We start from the raw sequence: 22,275 nt of genomic DNA, 5'->3' as shown, positions 1-22,275 counted from the left end.
TTTCTTTCGAATATTGGACTCTACTCGAGTCAATAGTCTTATTTTGAAATATTTTTTTTGTCACGGGATAACGTTTATGTGTCCCCTCTATTAGTGGCATAGCCGAACATTTGACATCAATATTTTAAATTAAATCTTCAAAATTATATTGTTATTACGTTTTTTTATAATTTATCTATAAATAATAGTACTCCGTACTAATAGTTTTTAAAGCAAACTACCACTAAAATATCTTTTAAATAAATAAAAGGTCGAGGGGGATTGATCTCTGACATTGGATGGATATGAAATATTTTTAATTTTTTGGGTCAGTTGTTTCATCTATTGAGGTATCTATAAATTAGCGCGATGATAAGTCACTGAATCCGCACGTGGATATCCTTGCTAATTAACAAAAAAATTCTTTAAAATTTCAAAATTATTAGGTGGCTAGGGACTTTACTCAACAAGTGACCTCTACGAATTCGGTTTCAATAAATTGAGTCAATAAATGCATGCATTCCAAAAGAGAAGAAGTATTGCGTGAGATCATCTTATCAATCAATTCTCTCAAAAATTGTCATCAAACGGAGAAAAAAACCATAAATATACATAAATTATTGTTTCTGCATAGAGTATTCTTATATAGGGTACCAGTGTTTGATAGAGTTAATCTAGAAGGTAATCAAATCAAGTGGAGAAATTTTTATGAACAATTCAATAGTAGAGTCAAAGTGGGGCTATGATTTCTTGACTTTAGTGTAAGCAGCCGATATGAGTGGATTCGTTACAAGGTTTACTTACTACTACTATGATTTAGTTAACCTATCAAATTTTAGTAACTTAAATATTCCAATATTAAAAATGACTCACTTTTCTTTTTTATTTGTTTCAACTAAAATGATTCATTACTGAAATTAGAAATATCTTTATGTCTTTTTTTCCTTCACTTTTTCCACTTAACACACAAAATAAAGCATGTCATTCAAGAAAATGAATCTTCCTTAAGATGGAGGGAGTACATTATTCATATTTGATAATAAAATTATAACATTCATTGTCATACTTTTTTCCTCTACTTTACATTTTATAAAAATTACTACTATATCGAATGAAAGGGGAACGCATAATGAAAGACAGAGTGGGTATATAGTATTACTAGTACTTACTAATTTTATAAATTGTACTCCCTTCGTTCCGTTTTAGGAGTTCCGGTTGAGTCGGACACATGTTTTAAGAAAAAAGTGTTTGAGTGTGTAATAAATAAATATTGTAGTGGATGTTGGACCCACTTTTAATTGAGTGTCCAATAAATAATTGTTATAGTGGATGTTGGGACCCACTTTTAACACTTTGTATGCATTTTTTATTAATTTATCTCAACCGGGACTCCTAAAGTGAGACGCCCAAAATTGATCAACCGAGACTCCTAAAGCGGGACGAAGGGAGTATAATAATTTAGAGAAGTGTGGAGTATAACAAAAAATAAACAAGCCACAATCAATGTTTTTTTTATTGTTACTACAAGCTATATGATTCACTATTTTCTTTATATACATACGTTTTTCACATTGCAAGTGTATCAAAGAATTATAGTGAAATCTCTGCCTTAAAATCGATATAAATACATATTAAATTGAACGGACAATTCATATATCTATTGTTTAAATAAGTGATTACTTAGCGTGTTTATTTTCCAACAGTCCATTTGCCAAAAATTAAAAAAAGAAAGTAAAATAAAGATATTTATTTTTGAAATGAAACTATATTTCATTAATCATTTAACTAAGCTTATCTAATCCTTAAAATTGTTAAATTATGAAAAATAAGTTGACTATGAATTTCTACAAATGTGGGACCCAACCAAGATAAAAAGCTTCTCTTATTTAAATTGTTAGGTACTTAAACAACCAATTAAATTAAGCATCTTTTTAACCATTTGATTTAACAGAAAAACAAATCCTAATCACTCCCCATTTTGATCAACAATGAAAATCAAATTCCACCATCTCCCTCCATTGCTCCTCCTCCTCCTATGGTACAACCCCCACCACCACAACGTACAAGCCCAGCTCCCCACCACCATCGGCTACAACTGCACCGCCAACCAATCCTCCTCCCCCTGCGACACCTTCGTCTTCTACCGAGCTGCGGCGCCCTCCTTCCTCGACCTCGCCGCCGTCGGCGACCTCTTCTCCCTCAGCCGCCCCGAGATCGCCAGCCCTAGCAACATCTCCTCCCCCTCCTCGCGCCTCCTCCCCGACCAGACTCTCTTCGTCCCGATCAAATGCTCCTGCAACGCCGTCAACACCTCCGTCACCATCTCCTACTCCCCCCAAAACTACACCATCAGAAGCGGCGACACCTTCTTCCTAGTCTCCACAATCAGCTATCAGAGTCTCACCACTTACCAGTCCGTGGAGGTCGTTAACCCTAATTCAGTCCCCACGCAGCTCGACGTCGGCGACGTCGTCGTTTTCCCCATTTTCTGCCGGTGCCCTACCTCAGCGCAGCGGCGGAGCGGCGTCAATTACTTAATCACCTACGTTTTCCAACCCTCCGATAGCCTCAATTCCGTCGCGTCGAAGCTCGGAGCGTCGGAGCAGATGATAACTGAAATTAACGGCGCTGACATTAATCCTTATGATACGGTTTTTGTGCCGGTGTCGAATTTGCCTAATTTGACGCAGCCTGTGGTGCCTCCGCTCTCTCCTCCGGAGAGAGAGAGGAAGGGGGCGGTGATCGGGCTTGGGGTAGGGCTTGGAGTGTGTGGGGCGCTGCTGATTTTGGTGTGTGCGGCTTGGTGGTATAGAGAGAGAGGGGGAGGGTTTAAGGATGTGGAGAAGCAGCAGCAGAGAAAGGGAGATGGATTGTTGAAGGCTGAGAAGGTGAGTTTGATGGCTGATGTTTCTGGATGTTTGGATAAGTATAAAGTTTTTCAAGTCGAGGATTTGAGCGATGCAACAGATGGATTTGATGAGAGATGCATTATTCAAGGCTCTGTCTACAAAGGAAAGATTGATGGAGAATTGTATGCTATTAAGAAAATGAAGTGGAATGCCTATGAAGAACTCAAGATCTTGCAGAAGGTAAAAAAAATTACTTGAATTTGATTCTTGTTTAATATCTGTGCAGCTTTGTTTTCAGTTTAACCACTTGTTAAAATTGGATTATGTTCACATAGTGAATACAGTATGAAGAAGTGATGCAGAAGGAAGACAAGTAATTTGAATGAATCAATGAATAAAATAGTGATTTGGTGATGTGATACGTCTTAGTCTTGTTTAGAATCATATGAATTTTCGGAGTAGTTTATGCAACTTGGCTTATTGTTATTTGTTTTTGTTCAAGGAGAAGGACAGGTTCTTTTAATTTTTAGAAGCATAATAACGGCAAACGCATTTTGATTGTATTCTTATTAAAAAATCATATCCGTTGGATTATTCCATTCAAGCTGGAATAAGGGGTCCAAGCAAGATGATTGGTAGTTCATATGTCATGATTGAATCAATCCTAAAAAAATGAAGTCTTGATCAATAGATTATCTTTTGTAGTTTGTCTCTACTAAGAAAGGTTTGAATTCTTGAATTGCAGGTGAACCATGGGAACCTAGTGAGGCTAGAAGGGTTCTGCATAGATCAAGAGGAAGGAAACTGCTACTTAGTGTACGAATACGCTGAAAACGGCTCTCTCCATTCGTGGCTTCATGAAAACGAAGCTGAGAAATTGAGTTGGAAAACAAGGCTGAGGATCGCCATTGATGTAGCAAACGGCCTTCAATACATCCACGAGCACACGAGGCCTAAAGTCGTGCACAAGGACATAAAGAGCAGCAACATCCTCTTGGACTCGAACATGAGGGCCAAGATCGCGAACTTTGGGCTTGCAAAGTCGGGGTGTAACGCCATAACAATGCACATTGTGGGCACGCAGGGGTACATTGCCCCCGAGTACCTTGCTGATGGCGTTGTCTCCACCAAGATGGATGTGTTCTCCTTCGGTGTAGTGCTGCTTGAGCTCATCTCGGGGAGGGAGGCCCGGGATGAGCAGGGGAATGTGCTTTGGGCCAGTGCTAGTGGAGTTATGGATGGCAAAGAGGAGAGGAAGTTGAGGAAGCTTATGGAATGGATGGATGAGTGTCTTCTGAGAGAGTCGTGCTCGACAGATAGTGTGTCGAGCGTGATGGCAGTGGCGGTAGCTTGCCTGCATAAGGATCCTGCGAGGAGGCCGAGCATGGTGGACATAGTGTATGCATTGTCGAAGAGCGATGATCTCTTCTTTGATATGTCTGAGGAGAATGGACTCTCTCCGAGGGCTGTTGTTGCTAGGTGAGGCGATGCGGTGGTCGTTGCTTACGGGGTTTTTTCTTCTGTTTTCGTGTTGTGTATATTTATGATGTGTTTCAATATTAGTGAAATGTTGAGAAGATGAGGTCTAGTTTTTTTTTAATTTGAGGCTGTGTAAATATATGGCATTTTGTTTGGAGTTGTTTATGTAATTTTTGTAGTATTGTGTGGTGAGTAAATCTGTAAATTTTTTATCTATGCCGAGTGTATGCAACTGAGGTCTTACCTATAATATACGTATCAAATTTCGTAAGAAAGATTAATAATAGTATTTTTTTTGCATTAATCCTTGTGTTGAAGAAATTCTGATGTTTTGAGTTTTAGAATGTGGTTTAGAATTAAGGTTATGAATTATTTTAAACTTGCGATTAATTTTAAAAAACTTGGGATCAAATAACACATGCTTAAGCATTTATTCAGATATTCCATGCAAAAGCTTGACAAAAATCCTCTGGTTTACACTGGTGGAATATGACGCAATGTATTGATTTTTTTTTTATTATCGGATTTACAAGTTTGACACGTTGTTGGATATACTGAAATTGTAATAGTGCTCTAATGTCGATTTTTATGGAACTGAATTTCAAATTCGGATACTTAATAGTAGTATAATTTTATACTCCACTTATTTAGTTTGATCAAATTAAGTAATTGGTATATCGTGTTCAACTACTTGGAAATTTGGAATTCAAATTATGTATGTTGGCTATAAAACTTAAACTATTGACTTGAGAAAATTTGGATTCAGAGTTTGATTTTAAATCCGAACATTTTTCTAGTATTGCTCTCAATTAGTACATGGTATCAAGTAGTAGTACTAAGTAGTAAAAGAAAATTGAGAACATTTGTAAATTGCTTAAAGTTTGGTTAGGTTTGAGAGATGCGCATGATAAACTCATCCTCTCGTAACACAATGTGTCATCCCTTTGTTAGATAGGAGGATGGTCTACAATGGACCCGTTCCCCTTTCACTTTTATTTTACCATTGGTAATCTACAATTAGTTCGTCTTCCTATAGATTTTTTTTCTTATGTCGCGACCCTATGTTGTAAATTAGCCACTTTTGGTTTCGATTTTATCTATGAGGACAAGTAACTTTTGAACGTGTTCTATAATTCTATATGTGAAATTATTATTTTTTTGTTTCTTGATATAGTATTCCCCCGTCTTTAAAGAGTAAGAAAATTTAGTTCGACACGAATTTTAATGCATAATCGGAAAAGTAAAAAAGAGGTAGAAAGAATTTTTTTTTAAAATATATTATTCCAGCCCATCATCTTTACATCACACAATTTGGGAATGTCGATTTGAACATATCAATATTTTCAATTCATACTACATATTTTCGGAATGTAGTTATGTTGAAAACGTGTGAAATAAGGAGAGGCTTTTGGCCTTTCATGTGGCTAAGTCCTTTGGCCTTTCATGTTCTTGTAACCTCCATTTGGTTTATAATGTCCCTTAATGTTAAGACCTTTGAACTTGAAGAAGACAATAGTTTGCATCTTGTTCTTTTATTGTATTTCTTTTGTTTTATTTACCTCTAGTTTTTGGTTCTTTTGTAATAGCAAGAGTTGTCTGTGTAAAGGCTACACTATTTCAAACAATCGCAAGACGAGATACGCCCCCAGCTAGTGCTCACAGATTGGCGCAACGTCCCCAAAGATGAAACGACTTTCCTCCTACCGAGTAGAAGCACCTCAAACTCGTAGGCTCCGGCGAACTTGAATTGGAGGCGAGAACCGAGCAATGTAGTGCTCCTAAGATGCGAACTAGAATGCTTGAGCTTAAAGAGAAGAGAGAATGATTGTTGGTGTGTTCTCATCTCTCAAAGCCACACCTATTTATAGGATAGGGGAGCCTACATGAAAGGTCTTGGTATTAAGGCACTCCATAAACATTTTGGAGGTTACACCATATGAAAGGCCAAAGGCCTAGCCTTTAGGAATTTCCCACATGTTACATGTTTTCCTACAATCCCCCACATTGGTTAGAGCGCCGCAAGCTCAAACCAACACCAGACACAAATGCATGTATGCAGACTCTTTGCTCAGTTCTCGAGAAACGATACTGTCTTTGGAAAGGTAACTTGTGGTTTTGAACCTTCCATAGTCAACACTATCGGACATACCGGCGGACTAGTGGACACGATGCCTTGAACTATTCCTCCTTGGTGTATGCCTAGTCAATAGCATCAACACAATATTGTTTCAACTCCATCAGTTCTCACGTTTGTGTCCGTTTCGGCCGTGGAACACCTCTTTGGAATTCATAAGTGATTCACACACACGAAGCGGCCCCACTTCTCACTTACATAGGTGATTCTTTCATGAGTATCCTGCCATACTTCATCTCCCTGAGATTTCAAGAATCATTAAAAGTTAAAAGACTTAACCTCTTACCACGTGCAGGTTACAACACTCAACGCTTTCTGAAGAATGGGCGAAGATTAAAATCTTCTGAGTGTTACAACTAGATTTGTATAGCTTTGTTTCCCATTGAACCAATCCCATGGGATCTCCAATCGTATGGTTGGGTTACCACTATACTCATCTTTTAAGATGTGGTTTTCAGTCCCATTCCTTTTAGCAATTTATGCATTTGATCACGGTTTAAACCTTTTGTTAATGGATCCGCTATGTTATCCACTGACTTAACATAGTCAACTGCGATAACACCACTTGTGATCAACTGCCTTACGGTATTATGTCTACGACGAATGTGTCGAGACTTACCATTATAGAAGCCACTTTGTGCTCTACCTATAGCTGCTTTGCTATCACAATGTATCACTACTGTGGGCACTGGCTTCTTCCAACATGGAATACATTCTAGGAAATTTCTGAGCCACTCGGCTTCTTCCCCTGCTTTATCCAATGCGATAAACTCGGATTCCATGGTGGAGCGAGCAATACACGTCTGTTTCGTTGACTTCCACGAAACAACACCACCCCCCACAGTGAACACATACCCACTCGTTGAAAATGAGTCTTTAGAATCAGAGATCCAATTTGCGTCACAATACCCTTCAAGTACTTGGGGATATCTTGTGTAGTGCAGTCCAAAGTCAATAGTGTACTTCAAGTATCTCAAAACTCTGCACAGAGCTTTCCAATGTTCCTTGCTTGGATTGCTCGTGAATCGGCTCAACTTGTTCACCGTACAAGCAAGATCTGGTCTAGTACAGTTCGTGATAAACATCAGACTTCCTATGACCTTTGCATACTCTTCTTGAGCAACAGGCTCACCCATATTCTTGCTTAGATGGACATTGAGCTCCAAGGGAGTCTTTGCTGGCTTACAATCAAACGAGTTGAATTTCTTAAGCATTTTCTCAACATAATGAGATTGCGTTAAAGCAATTCCCTCATTAGTTCTCACTATTTTGATTCCGAGAATCACATCAGCTAGACCCATATCTTTCATATCGAAATTTCTTTTCAACATGTTTTTTGTCTCGTTAATAATGGCACTATTGCTGCCCATTATCAACATATCATCAACATACAGACACACAATAACAAACCCGTTATCTGTGTTCTTAATATAAACACACTTATCACACTCGTTGATAGTGAATCCATTTGACAACATCACATTGTCGAACTTCAAGTGTCATTGCAACGGCGCTTGCTTCAATCCATAAAGAGACTTTACCAATTTGCATACCTTGCGTTCTTGCCCGGGCACAACAAACCCTTCAGGTTGCTCCATGTATATCTCTTCTTCCAAATCACCATTCAGGAATGCAGTTTTCACATCCATTTGGTGAATCTCAAGATTGTGCAACGCAGCAATCGCAAGAAGCACCCGGATGGAAGCTATTCTCGTAACAGGTGAGTAAGTATCAAAGAAGTCATGCCCTTCTTTCTGCTTGAAGCCTTTCACCACTAGGCGAGCTTTGTACTTATCTACAGTACCATCTGGTTTATATTTCTTTTTCAAAATCCACTTGCATCCTAAGGCCTTACAACCTTCCGGCAAGTCTACTAACACCCATGTGTTATTTAGCATGATGGATTCCATTTCACTGTTGATAGCTTCTAGCCACCACACTGCGTCTGGGCCAGACAGTGCTTCTGATAGTGACTTTGGTTCACCATCCAACATAAAAGTTATGAAGTCTGGACCAAAAGTCTTAGCAACTCTAACTCTTTTACCACGTCTTGGTTCTACATCCTCGGGACTTGTCCTCGTCACTTTTGGAGAATTAGAACTAGTGGTTTCATCCATCATTCTTTCACTAGAATGATCATCTTGTTTCTTGCAAGGAAACACATTCTCAAAGAATACAACATTCCTTGATTCAATTATTGTTCCTTCAGCTACATCAGGTATAGCTGACTTATGAACTAAGAAGCGACATGCGCTACTGTTCAATGCATATCCAATAAAGATACAATCGACTGTTTTAGGGCCAATTGCAACTTGTTTTGGAGGCGGCACTTGTACCTTTGCTAAACACCCCCACACTTTGAGGTATGTATATGAAGGTTTCTTTCCCTTCCACAATTCATAAGGAGTCACGTCCCTATTTTTGAGTGGAATCTTGTTCAAGATGTAATTTGCGGTTAGCAAAGCTTCCCCCCACATGTTCTGGGGTAAACCTGAATTAATCAACAGAGCATTCATCATCTCTTTCAGTGTTCGATTTTTGCGTTCAGCAACACCATTCGACTGAGGAGAATATGGAGCCGTGGTTTGGTGAATTATACCACTTGCATGACATAATTCTGCAAACGGCGCCACATATTCACCACCTCTATCACTTCGAACACACTTAATTCGACAATTAAGTTGATTTTCGGCTTCATTTTTTAAGTCTTTAAACGCTTCAATTGCCTTATCTTTACTTCTTAATAAGTAAATATAACAATACCTTGTGCAATCATCAATGAATGTGATGAAATACTTTTTACCACCTCTAGTTTGCACAAATTTTAAATCACATATATCTGTATGGATCAACTCTAGAGGTTTGGTGCTCCGTTCTACCGAGCGGAACGGCAGCTTGGTCATTTTTGCTTCAACACAAACTTCACATTTCTTTTGTGAATTAAATTCATCAACTTTTAGTAAATCAAGATTTACTAATCTTTTTATAACATTTAGATTAACATGTCCCAATCTTTTATGCCATAAATCAGAGCACTCAAGCAAGTAAGACGAAGAAGCATTCTTATTATCATTCACTTGATTCGGTACACGACCAGTGGCCATTACATTAAGTTTGAACAAGCCATTGGAAAGATAACCTTTTCCAAGGAAAGTACCAAACTTGGATAACATAAACTTGTCAGAATCAAACACTAGCTTAAAGCCATGACTAACAAGCAAACTACCAGAAACAAGATTTTTGCGGATGTCTGGGACATGCAGCACATCCTTCAGCTTCAGCTCACGACCAGATGTCATTAAGAGCTTCACTTCTCCCATGCCAACGACTTCAGACGAGTCTTGGTTTCCCATGTGGAGCTTATTCCCTTCGACTTGCTTGTAGGTCGAAAATTGGCTACGATCAGAGCACACATGCACAGTAGCTCCGGTGTCAACAAACCAAGCCTTCGGATTGTCAACATGGTTCACTTCAGAAACCACAGCAGCCAAGTCATCATCGTTGAAGTCTCTCTCGACCATGTTAGCACTCTTCTTGAATTTCATCCTTTTAGGCTTTCGGCAGTCCTTCGCCATGTGGCCCGGCTTATCACAGTTGAAGCAGTTGCCTTCAAACTTTCGGACAGCAGCTACCTTCCCCTTGCCCTTGTCATTTTCCCTTGGGCGGGGACGCTTGGAAGATCCTCCCTTCTCCATCAGATTTGCCTTGGCATGTTCAGGCCCTCCTGACTTCTGATGGTACCGCCTATTATCCTCTTCTACACGAAGACGGACAATCAGGTCTTCTGGCTTCATCTCCTTTCTCTTGTGCTTTAGATAGTTCTTGAAATCTGTCCAGCACGGAGGAAGCTTCTCGATCATTGATGCAACAACAAACTGGTCTGGCAAGGCCATCCCTTCAGCGTGGACATCATGGATAATGATTTGCAATTCTTCAGCTTGCTCTACCACTGAGCGAGAGTCCACCATCATGTAGTCCAGAAATTTTGCGACTACAAATTTCTTTGTACCGGCGTCCTCGACGCGATACTTCTTGTCAAGAGCCTCCCACAAAGCTTTGGAGGTCTTAGCCCCGGCAAAGATGGAATAGAGACTATCCCCCAAGCCGTTCAAGATATAGTTCTTGCACAAGAAATCTCCTTGATGCCAAACATCATAGGCAGCCCGGACATTTAAGTCCGTCTCCTCCTCCGGTACAGTTGGAGCATCCTCCTTGAGGAAATTAGCAACACCCCTATCCTATAAATAGGTGGAGTTTGGAAGAGGAAAAATACACCAACAAAAGCATTACATCTTCTCTCAAGCTCTACATCATAGTGTGCATCTTAGGAGCATTGCATAGCTCGATTCTCGGAACTCCATCAAGTTCGCCGGTGCCTAGCGGGTTTGAGGTGCTTCTACACGCTAGGAGGAAGTCGTTTTATCTTTGGGGGCAATACGTCATTCCGTGAGCACTAGCCGGGGCGTAATTTGTCTTGCGGAAAGAGGGTTTCCCTCGACTCGACTTATAGTTCGGTTTGTTTTACTATTTCCGTTGTAATTTTCATTACATTTATTGTTATTATCTTCCTTCGATTGTAATAGTTAGAGTACCGCCTGTAACGGCTTGGGAATTTTATCTCATTGGTTCTAACAAGTTATTCTCATTTTCATTTACTCCACTATTTTTTTTGCACTCATCCAAAATTCTCAAATGTTATAGTGCTACAAATGGAAGCACAAATAGAATATAGGTAGCTCTCTACCTAAAAGGCCTCTACACTATAATTTTTTTTAATGGACTATACACTAAAATATCCACTTGAGTATAGAGGAGTTATATCAAGCACGACTCTTTTTGCTTTATCAAAATATCAATTTCCCTTTTTCTTCATATAGACGAGACCCTCGTGAGGCCTATTATTATAGTAAAATTTATAAAGGATACCAACCATAAAAATTCCAAAAAAAATAATAAATAATAAAGGAAATATACATATAAAATCAAGTAGTACTATGAAAATTCTAGACGACAGGAATATTTTTGGCATATGCATGACGTTTGATTCTTGAAAAAATTGAAGCATATCTTATCATTATTGCACTTGCAATTGCAACACATTTCTCTTAGTTGAAGAAATATGATAGTTGTAGAAAAAGTATACTTTTCCCATCAAATGTTATTAGATTTATATTTTCCACCCAAATACAATTAAAGCATACGCATGGGAGTAGTTTCAAAAAAACAATGAGTGAGAAAGGGAAGGTTCACCACTTTCTCCAATCTTGTTTTCTAGATGATTTATTTTTACATTCATAAAATATCTTGAGATTGTTTAGTAAATTAATATTTGCAAGATTCTAGTATTTATATTGTGTGTCTCTATCCTTACTAAAATTTAGTTTTACTTTTATTACATGTCTTAATCCATGAGTCGATTTCACGCACGTTTTTAGCTAGAGGTGTGGCCTAACAATTTTGAAATTTTCTAGGAATATTCTAGTAGTTTTATAGTATTAAAAATTTGAAACTATAATTATTTAAATTTGAGATATGAGAATTTGTTCCATATTTTAATCATATGACTAATCCATTTTTGAATTTTTATTATTCCCTTTTGTTTTACAATGATATCAATAAGCTACAACAAAAATATGATTTTTATTTTCGAAATTAAATTTTGTTTAATTGCGCTTCTCTTTCACTTGGTCCCCTCATCTTTTGTATCATGCCATATTGTCATTATTTCAATTGCATAAAAGGAACAAAATTCATATGGTATACTATCACGTATTCAAATTGTATATTTAACTATAGGACAGTGATAAAATGTAAACTTATATATTGTACAAACTCAAAACTCCTCAACGCAGCTTCAACACTGTTTCAATACAATATCAACACAGTGTAAAATTTCAAGATTTTAATGTCAACACATCATCAATCATTGACAACCGTTAAAATTCTGTTGACATTTTCCTGTTGATGTTTTTTTGTGATCTGTTGACATTTTTCAATGGTCCAGATCATAGTTTTGAGTTTGTACCATATTTAGAGTTTTCATTTGATCACATTCCTTTCACGATATATCTAAATTTTAATTTGAGTACTGGCAAAGTTCTAATTAAAAATTGATAAATTATAACTAAAGAATTAAATAAAATGCAACCGTACGCATGGCGCGGACGACCTTTTGCCCTTTGATTGTTGCAAATTATTTATAATTTGAATTAAAAATCATGTGAACATTATCATGTCCCTATAGCACACCACTGTGATATTTTTTCAATTTAAATATGAGTCTAAACGTCTGGCAATTATATTAAGACAAAAGACATTGCCACAAATAAACATATGGAGTACTACCAGAACCAATAATTTTTCATGGTGTGTGTTGGAATTAGATTAAATTAAAACATGAAAGTCAGTATTAAAATCTTGCTCCGATCATCAAATTTTGTGGTGATTGAAAAATCATGCACATTAGAACAACAACAATTGAAAAGAAGGGAATAGAGAATCAATCAAAACTTACCAATGACTGTAAAAAAAATCAAAATAAAAGGTGTTAATATTTAGCCCTCAAATAAATATAAACTCGACTTTGTCTATATATGACAGGGTCTTTCTCATTCCAAAATATTGACATATTAGTAGTACTATAATTTTAGTACATGTCAGAATTTTGGACGGGACCATATGTGATGCATACATATGAATTAAATTCTGTATATTAAAAATAAAGACTATCCTTTTTTTTTGAATAATAATTATTTAAATCACACTAATATTTGATTAAACTCAAGTTCATCTCATAAGGTTTGAAAACATATTAAGTACTAGGAGTATTATACTACTCCCTCTGTCTCAAAATAAAAAGATAATAAAAATACTTATTCTAATGTATTAATATATTTTAAAATTAATTGCCTAGATGGCTTCTTGGCTTCGGACAATATGCATTATCAACATCAATTCTCCACTCCTATTGGTTTGTGCTATGATTTATAATCGTTGAGACCACCGATACATTTATTGATAAATACAATAACCATTTTCGTTTTCAGATGTTTTGTGACAACTCATTAGTACGTAGAAATCCTGGCAATTCCACCCACACATAGGGTTAGGAATATCAATATTTTATGAGAAAACATACTCCCTCTCTGTTCCATAGTAATAGAGTTATTTTGTTATTTTTGGTACATTAAATAGTAATAGAGTCATTTCATTTTTTAGTAAAAATCAACACATTTTTCCACACATACTTTACTCTCTCTTACTTTATTCTCTCTTCATCTCTATACCTTTTTTATTTTCCACTTTACTCTCTCTTTACTTAACTCACTTAATACAATTTTTCTTAATCCCCGTATCGAAAAGAAACGCATCCATTACTTTAGAACGAAGAGAGTAATTAGTTGCCTTTAGGACCTATTTTTAGAATTTGACTTGAGTATATACTTTAATAGGAAGGTTGGAACGGAGGGAGTAATTAGTTGTCTTTAGGACCTATTTTTAGAATTTGATTTGAATATATACTTTAATGGAAAGGCCAAAATAATGATTAATTAAAGATTAAAATCTTCTAATTTACCAAAACACTAAAAAAGACATTTGCTTTCAAATTAATTTGTTAATATCCTTTTTGATAGAATGATATAGAAAACAAAACACACCCATACTCAATTTTTGGACTTAGAAAACAAAATAAATTGGGAGGGACGATTGTCGCTGATTTTAGAAGATATAGCAGATCGATCAACGATATGCAATAAGCCTCTAACCATAGATGACTATATAACGAAGAACATACGAAATCCCCACCCTAACTGGTTGAAGCGAAGTTGTCAAACAATTAGGTCGCCGTTAGATCTAAATGTTTAATTTAATAGAGTTTTGGTCGACTCCGAGCTCCAACCCCACTTGGATCCGCTATTGAATGTTATTTTGAATTCTCAATTAGAAAATATCATAGAGAATGAAATATAATATTAAAATATAAAAAATAGCATAGATATCATGATGAAATTAACACTCATGCATTTAGTAAAACAAAAAAATAATAAAAGATTGAACTCAACAAACATCAATAGTACAAGGTTGTTAAGGTTTGAAGAATTTCTAATATAATTTGACTAAATCCAACCAAATATTAGTGTGTGAAGTGGAGTGGGTGGTGGAAATTAGTCAAATGACATTTCACAAAATTAACAATTTTCCTATAAATAAAATAAAATAAAATAAACAAAAATATTTACTAGATTTGTAGATCAAATGAAACGGTTCATATAAAATTGGGGTCAGTGGCAGTCGCTGCTTTCTTGGTTTCTTCCACTTCATTTTGTGCAAAAACTCAGACATGCATTGATGAATCTCAAGATCTTCAAGAACCCACCTCTGTTTCCCACCCATATCTGTATAAGTTTATAGAGAGAGAGTGTGAGAAGAGAGAGAAAACGATGCTGCAGTTACACAGTTTGCGCCCATGGATTTCAACGACAAGTTCAGAATCGAATTTCAGCTCATATAAAAGGTCACCCTTTTGCTCCGAATCTATCGAAAATTGCAAAAGATTCAATCTTTATCTTGTTTGCGAATTAAAACAGCTTCATGCAACGGGCCACGGTTGTGAATGGGAATACACACATGATGTATGTGAAAATTTCCCAACCAATGTCTCAATCAGTTTTGATTTCTTCAGCTGTAGAAGATTCTGTTCAACAATTAAGGCCATGTTTTCATGTTTGAAGTTTGCAGATTGGGTTATTTGGGGTGGTTATTTATGGAAAACTGAATTTGCTTTAAACTAAAATTATGGCTAAATCATACACTGATTGTGATTGTATCCTATTCGGAGTTTCTATGGTTGCCAATGAGTTTGTTCAGGTTAATAGTAATGTTTGTTCTGTTTAGAAGATAAAAGAGGATTGAGTGCTGTGTGGTGTTGGATATATTGTGGACTTTGTCAAACAGATATTTTGAGATTTTTGTATCTGTTTTACAATGATCTGTGTTTCTTATAGTATATTGTTTTAATTCTATGGAATTGTAAATCTTCCGTGTTTGATCAGTAACATGATTAATCCTATCTGTGTTTTATACCATTTGATCTGTTACTTTTGAATGTGTTCCTTTTTCTAAGTTTTTGGTGCATATGTATTCCTTTGACTGATGGGGTGCCGGATGTTTTTCAGAAACTCAAGGATTTATTCACGTGTGTGGATCCCCAGTTCGACTGGTCATGTAGATATTATGTTAATAAACAATAGAGGTGAGGAAATATGGATACTCTTAGAAGCATTCCGTCATTTGTTCTATTACACTAGCTTTATAGCAGATTTGAGAGTATGTCAATACAATAGTGGGCATCCAAAATTGGTTGATTAGTAGATTCATTATGGTTTTGCCAGAGAAATGGAAAACAAGCTCCGGAATGAAGGGGTTGAATCTCAGGCCTTCGGTGAGATGCTTTTGCAACAAAGTACATTCTAGTCCCCCGGGGACGGATTCAAGAAGTAGTTCTGAGGTGTGTGCATTTCAACATCCAGCACAAAAACTACATATATTGTAACAAGAAATATACACATATAGTTCTGTGATTGGATATGTTGTGGTAATTAACATTGACTATTACGTTAATTTCATGAGAATATATGTGTATTCATGTGCTAAGAGTATATTATCTCCAATTTAAAAGATCTTTTCTGTTCAATTGTCGTTGGGTAGTTGCGCCTAAGTACATGAATTTTCACCAAATTTCGGTTTTGCGCATGAACTTAAACATTATGCTTCCAAATACATGAACTAATAGTTCATCCAAATCCTGGTCTCACACACGGTTACCAATTGAACTTCGAATTAATAGTTCATGTGCAAAATCAGAATTTGGTGAAAGTTTGTGTCTTTAGGTATAATTATCCTTCTTTCAGATATATACCTTGCTATTTCACTAGTTTGTTTTAAAACATTTTAAATTGAACCAAATTATAACATGATGGGAATGTTATGTACCTAAAGAACTTTTGGAGGAACAACAAGGACTGAAAACACCTAATAGTGAAAAGGGCTAAATCTTCTTAAAGATTATTGCTATAGCTACTCTATCATACCAATCTTACCAAAACCTAGTCTGTGAACAACAAAAAGTCAAAAATTAATATTGCATAAAACAGAATGATCCATGGGTGATGAATGATTACTATTTATAGTTCTAAACATTTCTAAACATAAAGTAGCACTTGTATTTCCAGGATACAGACATCACGCAATAAAAGATGGAACTTATTGAATCATTGCCAGTTGGTCCTCCTTTTGTAATCTTACGCATCTACTAACTTTAATAGGATCTTTTGAGAGGTCCTCGCACTTGTATGAGCTGTATGTTGATATGGGTATATGAGCAACTAATTACTAGCTGACATCGAAGCCCATGCAGGTTTTTGGAGCTAAACTTCTGATGGCATCCCTCTCATCTTATTTCTTGATTAGATTAATACATCTAAACTACAAGAAAAAAGTTATCGAAGTTGTTCAAGAATCACTCTGTTATGCTGTTCAAACATTTGGAGTTTCAAACTCACTTTTTGCGTGCATGTCCAATTCCTTGAGTAAACCAACACCGCTTCAATTGGATGTGTCTATGCCTTCATTTCAAGATATCAGATGGAATATCGCTCGTTTAATTTATTTATTCAACATACAGCTTGAGAGAAACGTTGCCACGTAAGAGCATTAAATGCTATTTTCTTCTAAGCTTATCTCCTATCAGACTGACTGAAAGTGATGCATGTATTCAGATGATTTTTGTCCGGATTGTTAATTTTCTCAGATAAAACTACTTTTATAGTTAGAAGGCTCTGATTGTTAACATCTGAATCTTACTTAACCTTGGACTCCAAGATGTTTACAAAATTGAACAATCCTAATAGACAGGGAATGAATTGAATTTTTATATATCTTGGTATACGTGAGAATGTCGTGACAGAATCAGAGTGGCACACAGTGGAAATTGTCTATTCTAGCGAGCCATTTTCTAGATGATATTAATCAATACAATCTTCAAATCCAGTACTGGACTATTCTGAAAATTGTTTGGGTGTGCACCTCTTCTAGTGACAATACAAAAGCTACTACACATAAGCTGTTCCACTGTCTCATGGAGTCGTCAAAGTGGTGTCTTTTTTTTGTTATGATTACATTAGCTCATTTATGCTTTCTTGTGGTAAATAAGCTGTTCCATGGTCTCATGGAGTCGTTGAAGTGATGTCTTTTTCTTGTTATTTTTTGTTTATAATTATGTTTTGCATCAGCTTACTTACACTATCTTGTGGTAACCAGTAACTTACCTTTGCATTAAACTGATTAGAAGTTCTCGATCTGAATTTCTGCAGGTTTTTTGTTGTGCTCCTCGCGGCGTGCTTCTCATTTGTCGTTATCGGTGGTTTTCTCTTCTTTAAGTTCAGGTTGAGTAACAATCGTTCTTTTTTAAAGAGCTATTTTAGATAACTCTTTTTGCTGTTACAGTTTTTGTACAGTCAAACTTAAGAAGCCATTTTTAAGGATGCCATTTTCTTAGTCAAATAATATTTACAACTTTTTTTCCTTTGTGTTTTGTTATATTTCATGGTTTTGTAGTATTGCAAAAATGGAACTTCGTCATATCAAAATCACATGTTCTGCATTTCAATGACAACATGCACACTTAAGAATTAAGATATACTCGTATAATTAGTTATGATCAGGACTATTTTTTTCAATCTATAATCACATCTACTGTACTGGAATCTCAAGCGTGGACTGATGTGGAAATGTATATTATGGAGGACTACAGGGCTAGCAAGGGTGGCACTCAGACTCTCGAGGATTGCTATTGGGAGGCTTGGGCTTGCTTATGTTCATCATCCACACACCTGAAAGTGTGATTCATCTTTATCCATTCACTATTGTCCTTGAGAAAACGTAACTCTCATTGTATGACTACAAAGATGTTAGAGTAGTAACTTTCAATTTTAACTATCCTCTTCCGACTTCAACTGCAGCAAAGAACTCGGATCGAACGCGTTATAGGCTTTGTGCTTGCTATATGGGGCATACTATTCTATTCCCGTCTGTTGAGCACGATGACTGAGCAATTTAGGGTAAGATCACGCAAAAAATTATGCCTCGTTAGCTTAGCAGAAGTCATAATCCTGATTACATTTTCAACAGCATAATATGCACAGACTCAGAGAAGGGGCACAGATGCAAGTTCTAGAGACGGATCATATAATCATTTGTGGATCGAATAGTCGTTTGAGCTTTGTTTTAAAGCAGCTGAATAAGTACCACGAGTTTGCTGTTCGTTTGGGAACTGCCACTACTAGGTAATTGCTTTTAGATCTTCTTTTTTATGTTGTTGAAATGGTGCTAACCTCTTACAGTTTACAGGAGACAGAGAATTCTTTTAATGGCCGATCTTCCTAGGAAGCAGATGGACAAACTGGCTGAAAACATGGCCAAAGATCTCAGACATATTGATGTTATAACAAAAAGGTAGACATACTTGGTGTTTTTGCATTAAACTTCTAAATATGTTCTGTCAGTTTTTAATTATCAAGGTAATAGTTTTAAAATAGCTTATGCTACAGTATTTGAAATTCATGAAAGAACGCACTTTGATATATCTTCCTTGTTACTTCAGGTTGTCTGCCCTATGTCTGACATAACCTCTCTTCTGCAGTTGTAGTCTTAGTTTAACCAAATCATTTGAAAGAGCTGCAGCCAATAAAGCACGTGCCATTATTATACTGCCAACAAAGGAAGATCGGTAAAAATCAGATGGATCATGATTGGTTGTTTGAATCAGACTTCCAGCACCCACCCTCACCAGCCTTTGGATATATGAAGTTGACTCGGATACAATCAGTCTCTGTTTTCATGTGTATTTACTCTTCTGCTTTTCAGATATGAAGTTGACTCGGATGCATTTCTGTCGGTTCTTGCACTTCAACCCCTTCCCTCAATGAACTCTGTGCCTACAATTGTGGAGGTCTGCATATCTTTGTTGTTTCTTCTCTTGGATTATAAGTGGGAATATTTACTCTTTTTTGTGGTACAGGTTTCAAGTTCAAATACCCGTGAGCTTTTGAAATCAATCTCAGGACTGAAGGTGGAACCCGTGGAAAATGTCACATCCAAATTATTTGTTCAGTGCTCTCGCCAGAAAGGATTAATAAAGATATACAAACACTTGCTGGATTATCGAAGTAATTTAAGCTTTTTTTTTTCTTTTGGTCACATTTTGCTTCTAATCTTTTTGGCTAACATTTAACACTAAAGTAAGAACTTTATTATACTGATTTCTGATGTTGTCTACCTCTGAATTTTGGCAGAAAATGTATTCAACCTCTGTAATTTTCCTCATTTAGTAGGACTAACATACAGACAGTTGAGACTTGGATTTCAAGAGGTAATCCATAGAGCTATCTGCATTCGTCAAATTTTATAAACCCACTGATTTCTTATTTTCCTGTTTTGATTACCTTCCTAGGCTGTTGTTTGTGGTCTTTATAGGGACGAGAAGATATATTTTCATCCAAGGGATGAAGAAATCTTGCAAGAAACTGACAAGGTATATAAAAAATGCTTGTATTGGATGCATATACGCTTTCTCTGTGTGCAGATGTCTATATTCTCTGTGCACATGCAGGTCTTATTTATCGCGCCCGTGCATGGGAAGAAAAAACCACAGCTCTCATACCCATATGAAGTTATCGATAATGATAACTCAATCAATAATCTGGAAACCATCAAGCAAAATAGTGAATTCCTCAATCGGACCCTTGATTTTGCAAGAGGGAGGCTGGAAAATGTAGTAAGAAGGCCAAAAAGATCAGGTTCAAAGGTATACCTTATGTTAGAGAGTGCAAATACTTTATTATGCTCTTTGCTTAGCAGTATTGATATCATTTGGATTTTGTGGCGGGCAGGCATCAGATTCATCCATTGGTCCAAAGGAGTGTCTATTGGTGCTCGGATGGCGCCCATCTGTTGTTGAGATGATTGAAGAATACGACAACTACCTTGGACCCGGCAGTGTGGTGGTAAAATGTTTACCGTATTAGATTTCGATAATCTCTTATCACCAATTTTCATGATGAAATGGTTTTTATAATAATCTCAAAAGGCACTGCTGGGCTTGTATAGATCCACTCTCTTATTAGTCGCGCATCAGTTCTCGTCATCATATGCTTGGTTTCACAAATCCCCACTGACTAAGTTATGTATATTGGGCCATAAGTGCAGGAGATTTTGTCAGACGTTCCTTTGGAGGAACGATATAGATCATTCAAGCTTTTCAGTCAAGGAAAGCTAAAAAATATTCAAGTTTCCCACAGAGTAAAGTCCTCGAGATTTTGAATTAACTACTCCCATCAGTTTTTCTCATTTGCTGACTCTCAGGTTGATCCGTATTCGTTGCCCATTTCAGGTCGGAAATCCAATGGAATACAGCACTCTAGAGGACTCCATTAACAACATGCGAAACAGCATCAGAAAAGATGAAGATATTCCTTTTTCAGTCGTCGTGGTATCTGATAAAGAGTGGCAAGGTGGAGGTAAAAGGAGCTATCAGATTTTGTTTAGAATAGCTTACTTGTAATTATAATTAATTGTTTGCTTGTCATTAGATCTATCAAGGTGTGACAAAAATTCTGCATATGCGCTTCTTCTTGCTGAAAGTATATGTGCCAAGCTTGGAGTAAAGGTGAGGCTTTTCGAGAATTGATGAAATTCAACTTTCAACTGCTTCACGTGGTGTTTCTTTATTGTTCTGATCTACGTCCTATTCCTATCGTCTACTTTCATAAATTCGCAGGCGCAAAATCTCGTAGCTGAGATTATCGATTCAAAATTGGGAAAACAAGTGAGTTTTCCTTCTAAACGTATAAACTATTTATGCTATATACTGTATATCGCTCGCCATCAAAGCAACTGACTGAGTGCGCCTCGTGCGGTGCAGCTAACAAGGATCAGACCGGCTCTCACGTATATTGCAGCAGAGGAAGTAATGAGCCTTGTTACAGCTCAAGGTTAAAATTCATCTATGTTGTGTTTGTCTACAAAACGCCTCATCTGGGATCGAGTTGATTAACTATATAATATGTTTACAGTGTCTGAAAACACAGAGCTCAACGAGGTTTGGAAAGACATTCTTAACGCTGAGGGAGACGAAATATATGTGAAGGTACAAAACCTTTTTGGCACAAAACATTATATAAGTCCAAACAGTGATGGAAAATCGAATGTAACTTATAAATAAGTGCTCTGGTTCATGAATTTGGGCAGGATATTGGCCTTTATATGAAACAAGGCGAGAATCCATGCTTCCACGAGCTATCAGAAAGGGCGCGTCTACGCAGAGAAGTAGCCATCGGTTATGTTAAAAGCAATAAGAAGGTATGTACGCGTCCTGTCTCTACTCACTTTGTATCTTGGTTGCGGCGATTTAGCTCTATTTTCGACCCTTTGCTCGTTGCAGGTTATAAACCCGATTCCCAAATCCGAGCCTCTAAATCTGGAGGCCGACGACTCATTGATTGTGATATCTGAGCTTGAGGGAGAACAACCAGTTTGGGAACTGTAATTAGTAACCTTTTGCTTATTTCTTGATCACACATTCATATTCTTTTTCTTGTTATTTTTCTTTTATCTGTCCACTGGTGATCAGAACTTGAGTGTAGATCAAGAAGTACAAGTCAAAGAATATATACAACTATACATGTATCAGTTTTGTTTGAAATGTTTTACATCTTTTGAAATGTTTTTTGAACTCTTACATTTATGAGAGATATTGAACATCAATTGAAAATGAGT

At 36.7% G+C, this 22,275-nt stretch overlaps 2 protein-coding genes across 4 annotated transcripts; both read left to right on the top strand.

Annotated features, from left to right (window-relative positions):
- Window positions 1-1,914: 1,914 nt before the first annotated feature.
- On the top strand, window positions 1,915-4,523 carry LOC125200683 (serine/threonine receptor-like kinase NFP). Its single transcript, XM_048098417.1, has 2 exons — window positions 1,915-3,068; window positions 3,574-4,523. Exons 1-2 carry the CDS (start codon window positions 1,968-1,970, stop codon window positions 4,309-4,311), a joined length of 1,839 nt encoding a protein of 612 aa, XP_047954374.1. The 5' UTR covers window positions 1,915-1,967; the 3' UTR covers window positions 4,312-4,523.
- Window positions 4,524-14,726: 10,203 nt separating this feature from the next.
- LOC125199389 (putative ion channel POLLUX-like 2) lies at window positions 14,727-22,231 on the top strand. Of its 3 annotated transcripts, none has more exons than XM_048099154.1 (24): window positions 14,727-14,956; window positions 15,618-15,694; window positions 15,834-15,949; window positions 16,859-17,145; window positions 17,814-17,885; window positions 18,254-18,338; window positions 18,462-18,560; window positions 18,631-18,785; window positions 18,850-18,954; window positions 19,142-19,228; window positions 19,366-19,450; window positions 19,520-19,667; window positions 19,794-19,870; window positions 19,952-20,032; window positions 20,111-20,305; window positions 20,391-20,504; window positions 20,707-20,799; window positions 20,891-21,011; window positions 21,090-21,166; window positions 21,278-21,325; window positions 21,422-21,491; window positions 21,573-21,646; window positions 21,748-21,858; window positions 21,941-22,231. In XM_048099154.1, exons 1-24 carry the CDS (start codon window positions 14,883-14,885, stop codon window positions 22,043-22,045), a joined length of 2,556 nt encoding a protein of 851 aa, XP_047955111.1. In that variant the 5' UTR covers window positions 14,727-14,882; the 3' UTR covers window positions 22,046-22,231. The 3 variants fall into 3 exon arrangements, with proteins under 3 accessions (XP_047955111.1, XP_047954323.1, XP_047955880.1); XM_048098366.1 differs by having other exon boundaries at window positions 14,728-14,956; window positions 20,891-21,017; XM_048099923.1 differs by lacking the exons at window positions 14,727-14,956; window positions 15,618-15,694; window positions 15,834-15,949; window positions 16,859-17,145; window positions 17,814-17,885 and having other exon boundaries at window positions 18,295-18,381; window positions 20,891-21,017.
- Window positions 22,232-22,275: the final 44 nt, after the last annotated feature.

The sequence above is a fragment of the Salvia hispanica genome, chromosome 1 (genome assembly GCF_023119035.1).
Source record: "Salvia hispanica cultivar TCC Black 2014 chromosome 1, UniMelb_Shisp_WGS_1.0, whole genome shotgun sequence".
NCBI classification, from domain to species: Eukaryota; Viridiplantae; Streptophyta; class Magnoliopsida; order Lamiales; family Lamiaceae; genus Salvia; species Salvia hispanica.
The sequence above is the reverse complement of the archived record's forward strand: the minus strand, read 5'-3'. Positions and strand labels throughout refer to the sequence as shown.

Bases quoted from the DNA above. Each gene is read 5' to 3' on its own strand.
- LOC125199389 (XM_048098366.1), top strand. From the start codon at position 14,883: ATGCTGCAGTTACACAGTTTGCGCCCATGGATTTCAACGACAAGTTCA. The intron at 21,326-21,421 runs GTGAGTTTTCCT...CGTGCGGTGCAG, and splicing joins ATTCAAAATTGGGAAAACAA to CTAACAAGGATCAGACCGGC. The intron at 21,492-21,572 runs GTTAAAATTCAT...ATATGTTTACAG, and splicing joins GAGCCTTGTTACAGCTCAAG to TGTCTGAAAACACAGAGCTC.
- LOC125200683 (XM_048098417.1), top strand. From the start codon at position 1,968: ATGAAAATCAAATTCCACCATCTCCCTCCATTGCTCCTCCTCCTCCTA. The intron at 3,069-3,573 runs GTAAAAAAAATT...CTTGAATTGCAG, and splicing joins AACTCAAGATCTTGCAGAAG to GTGAACCATGGGAACCTAGT.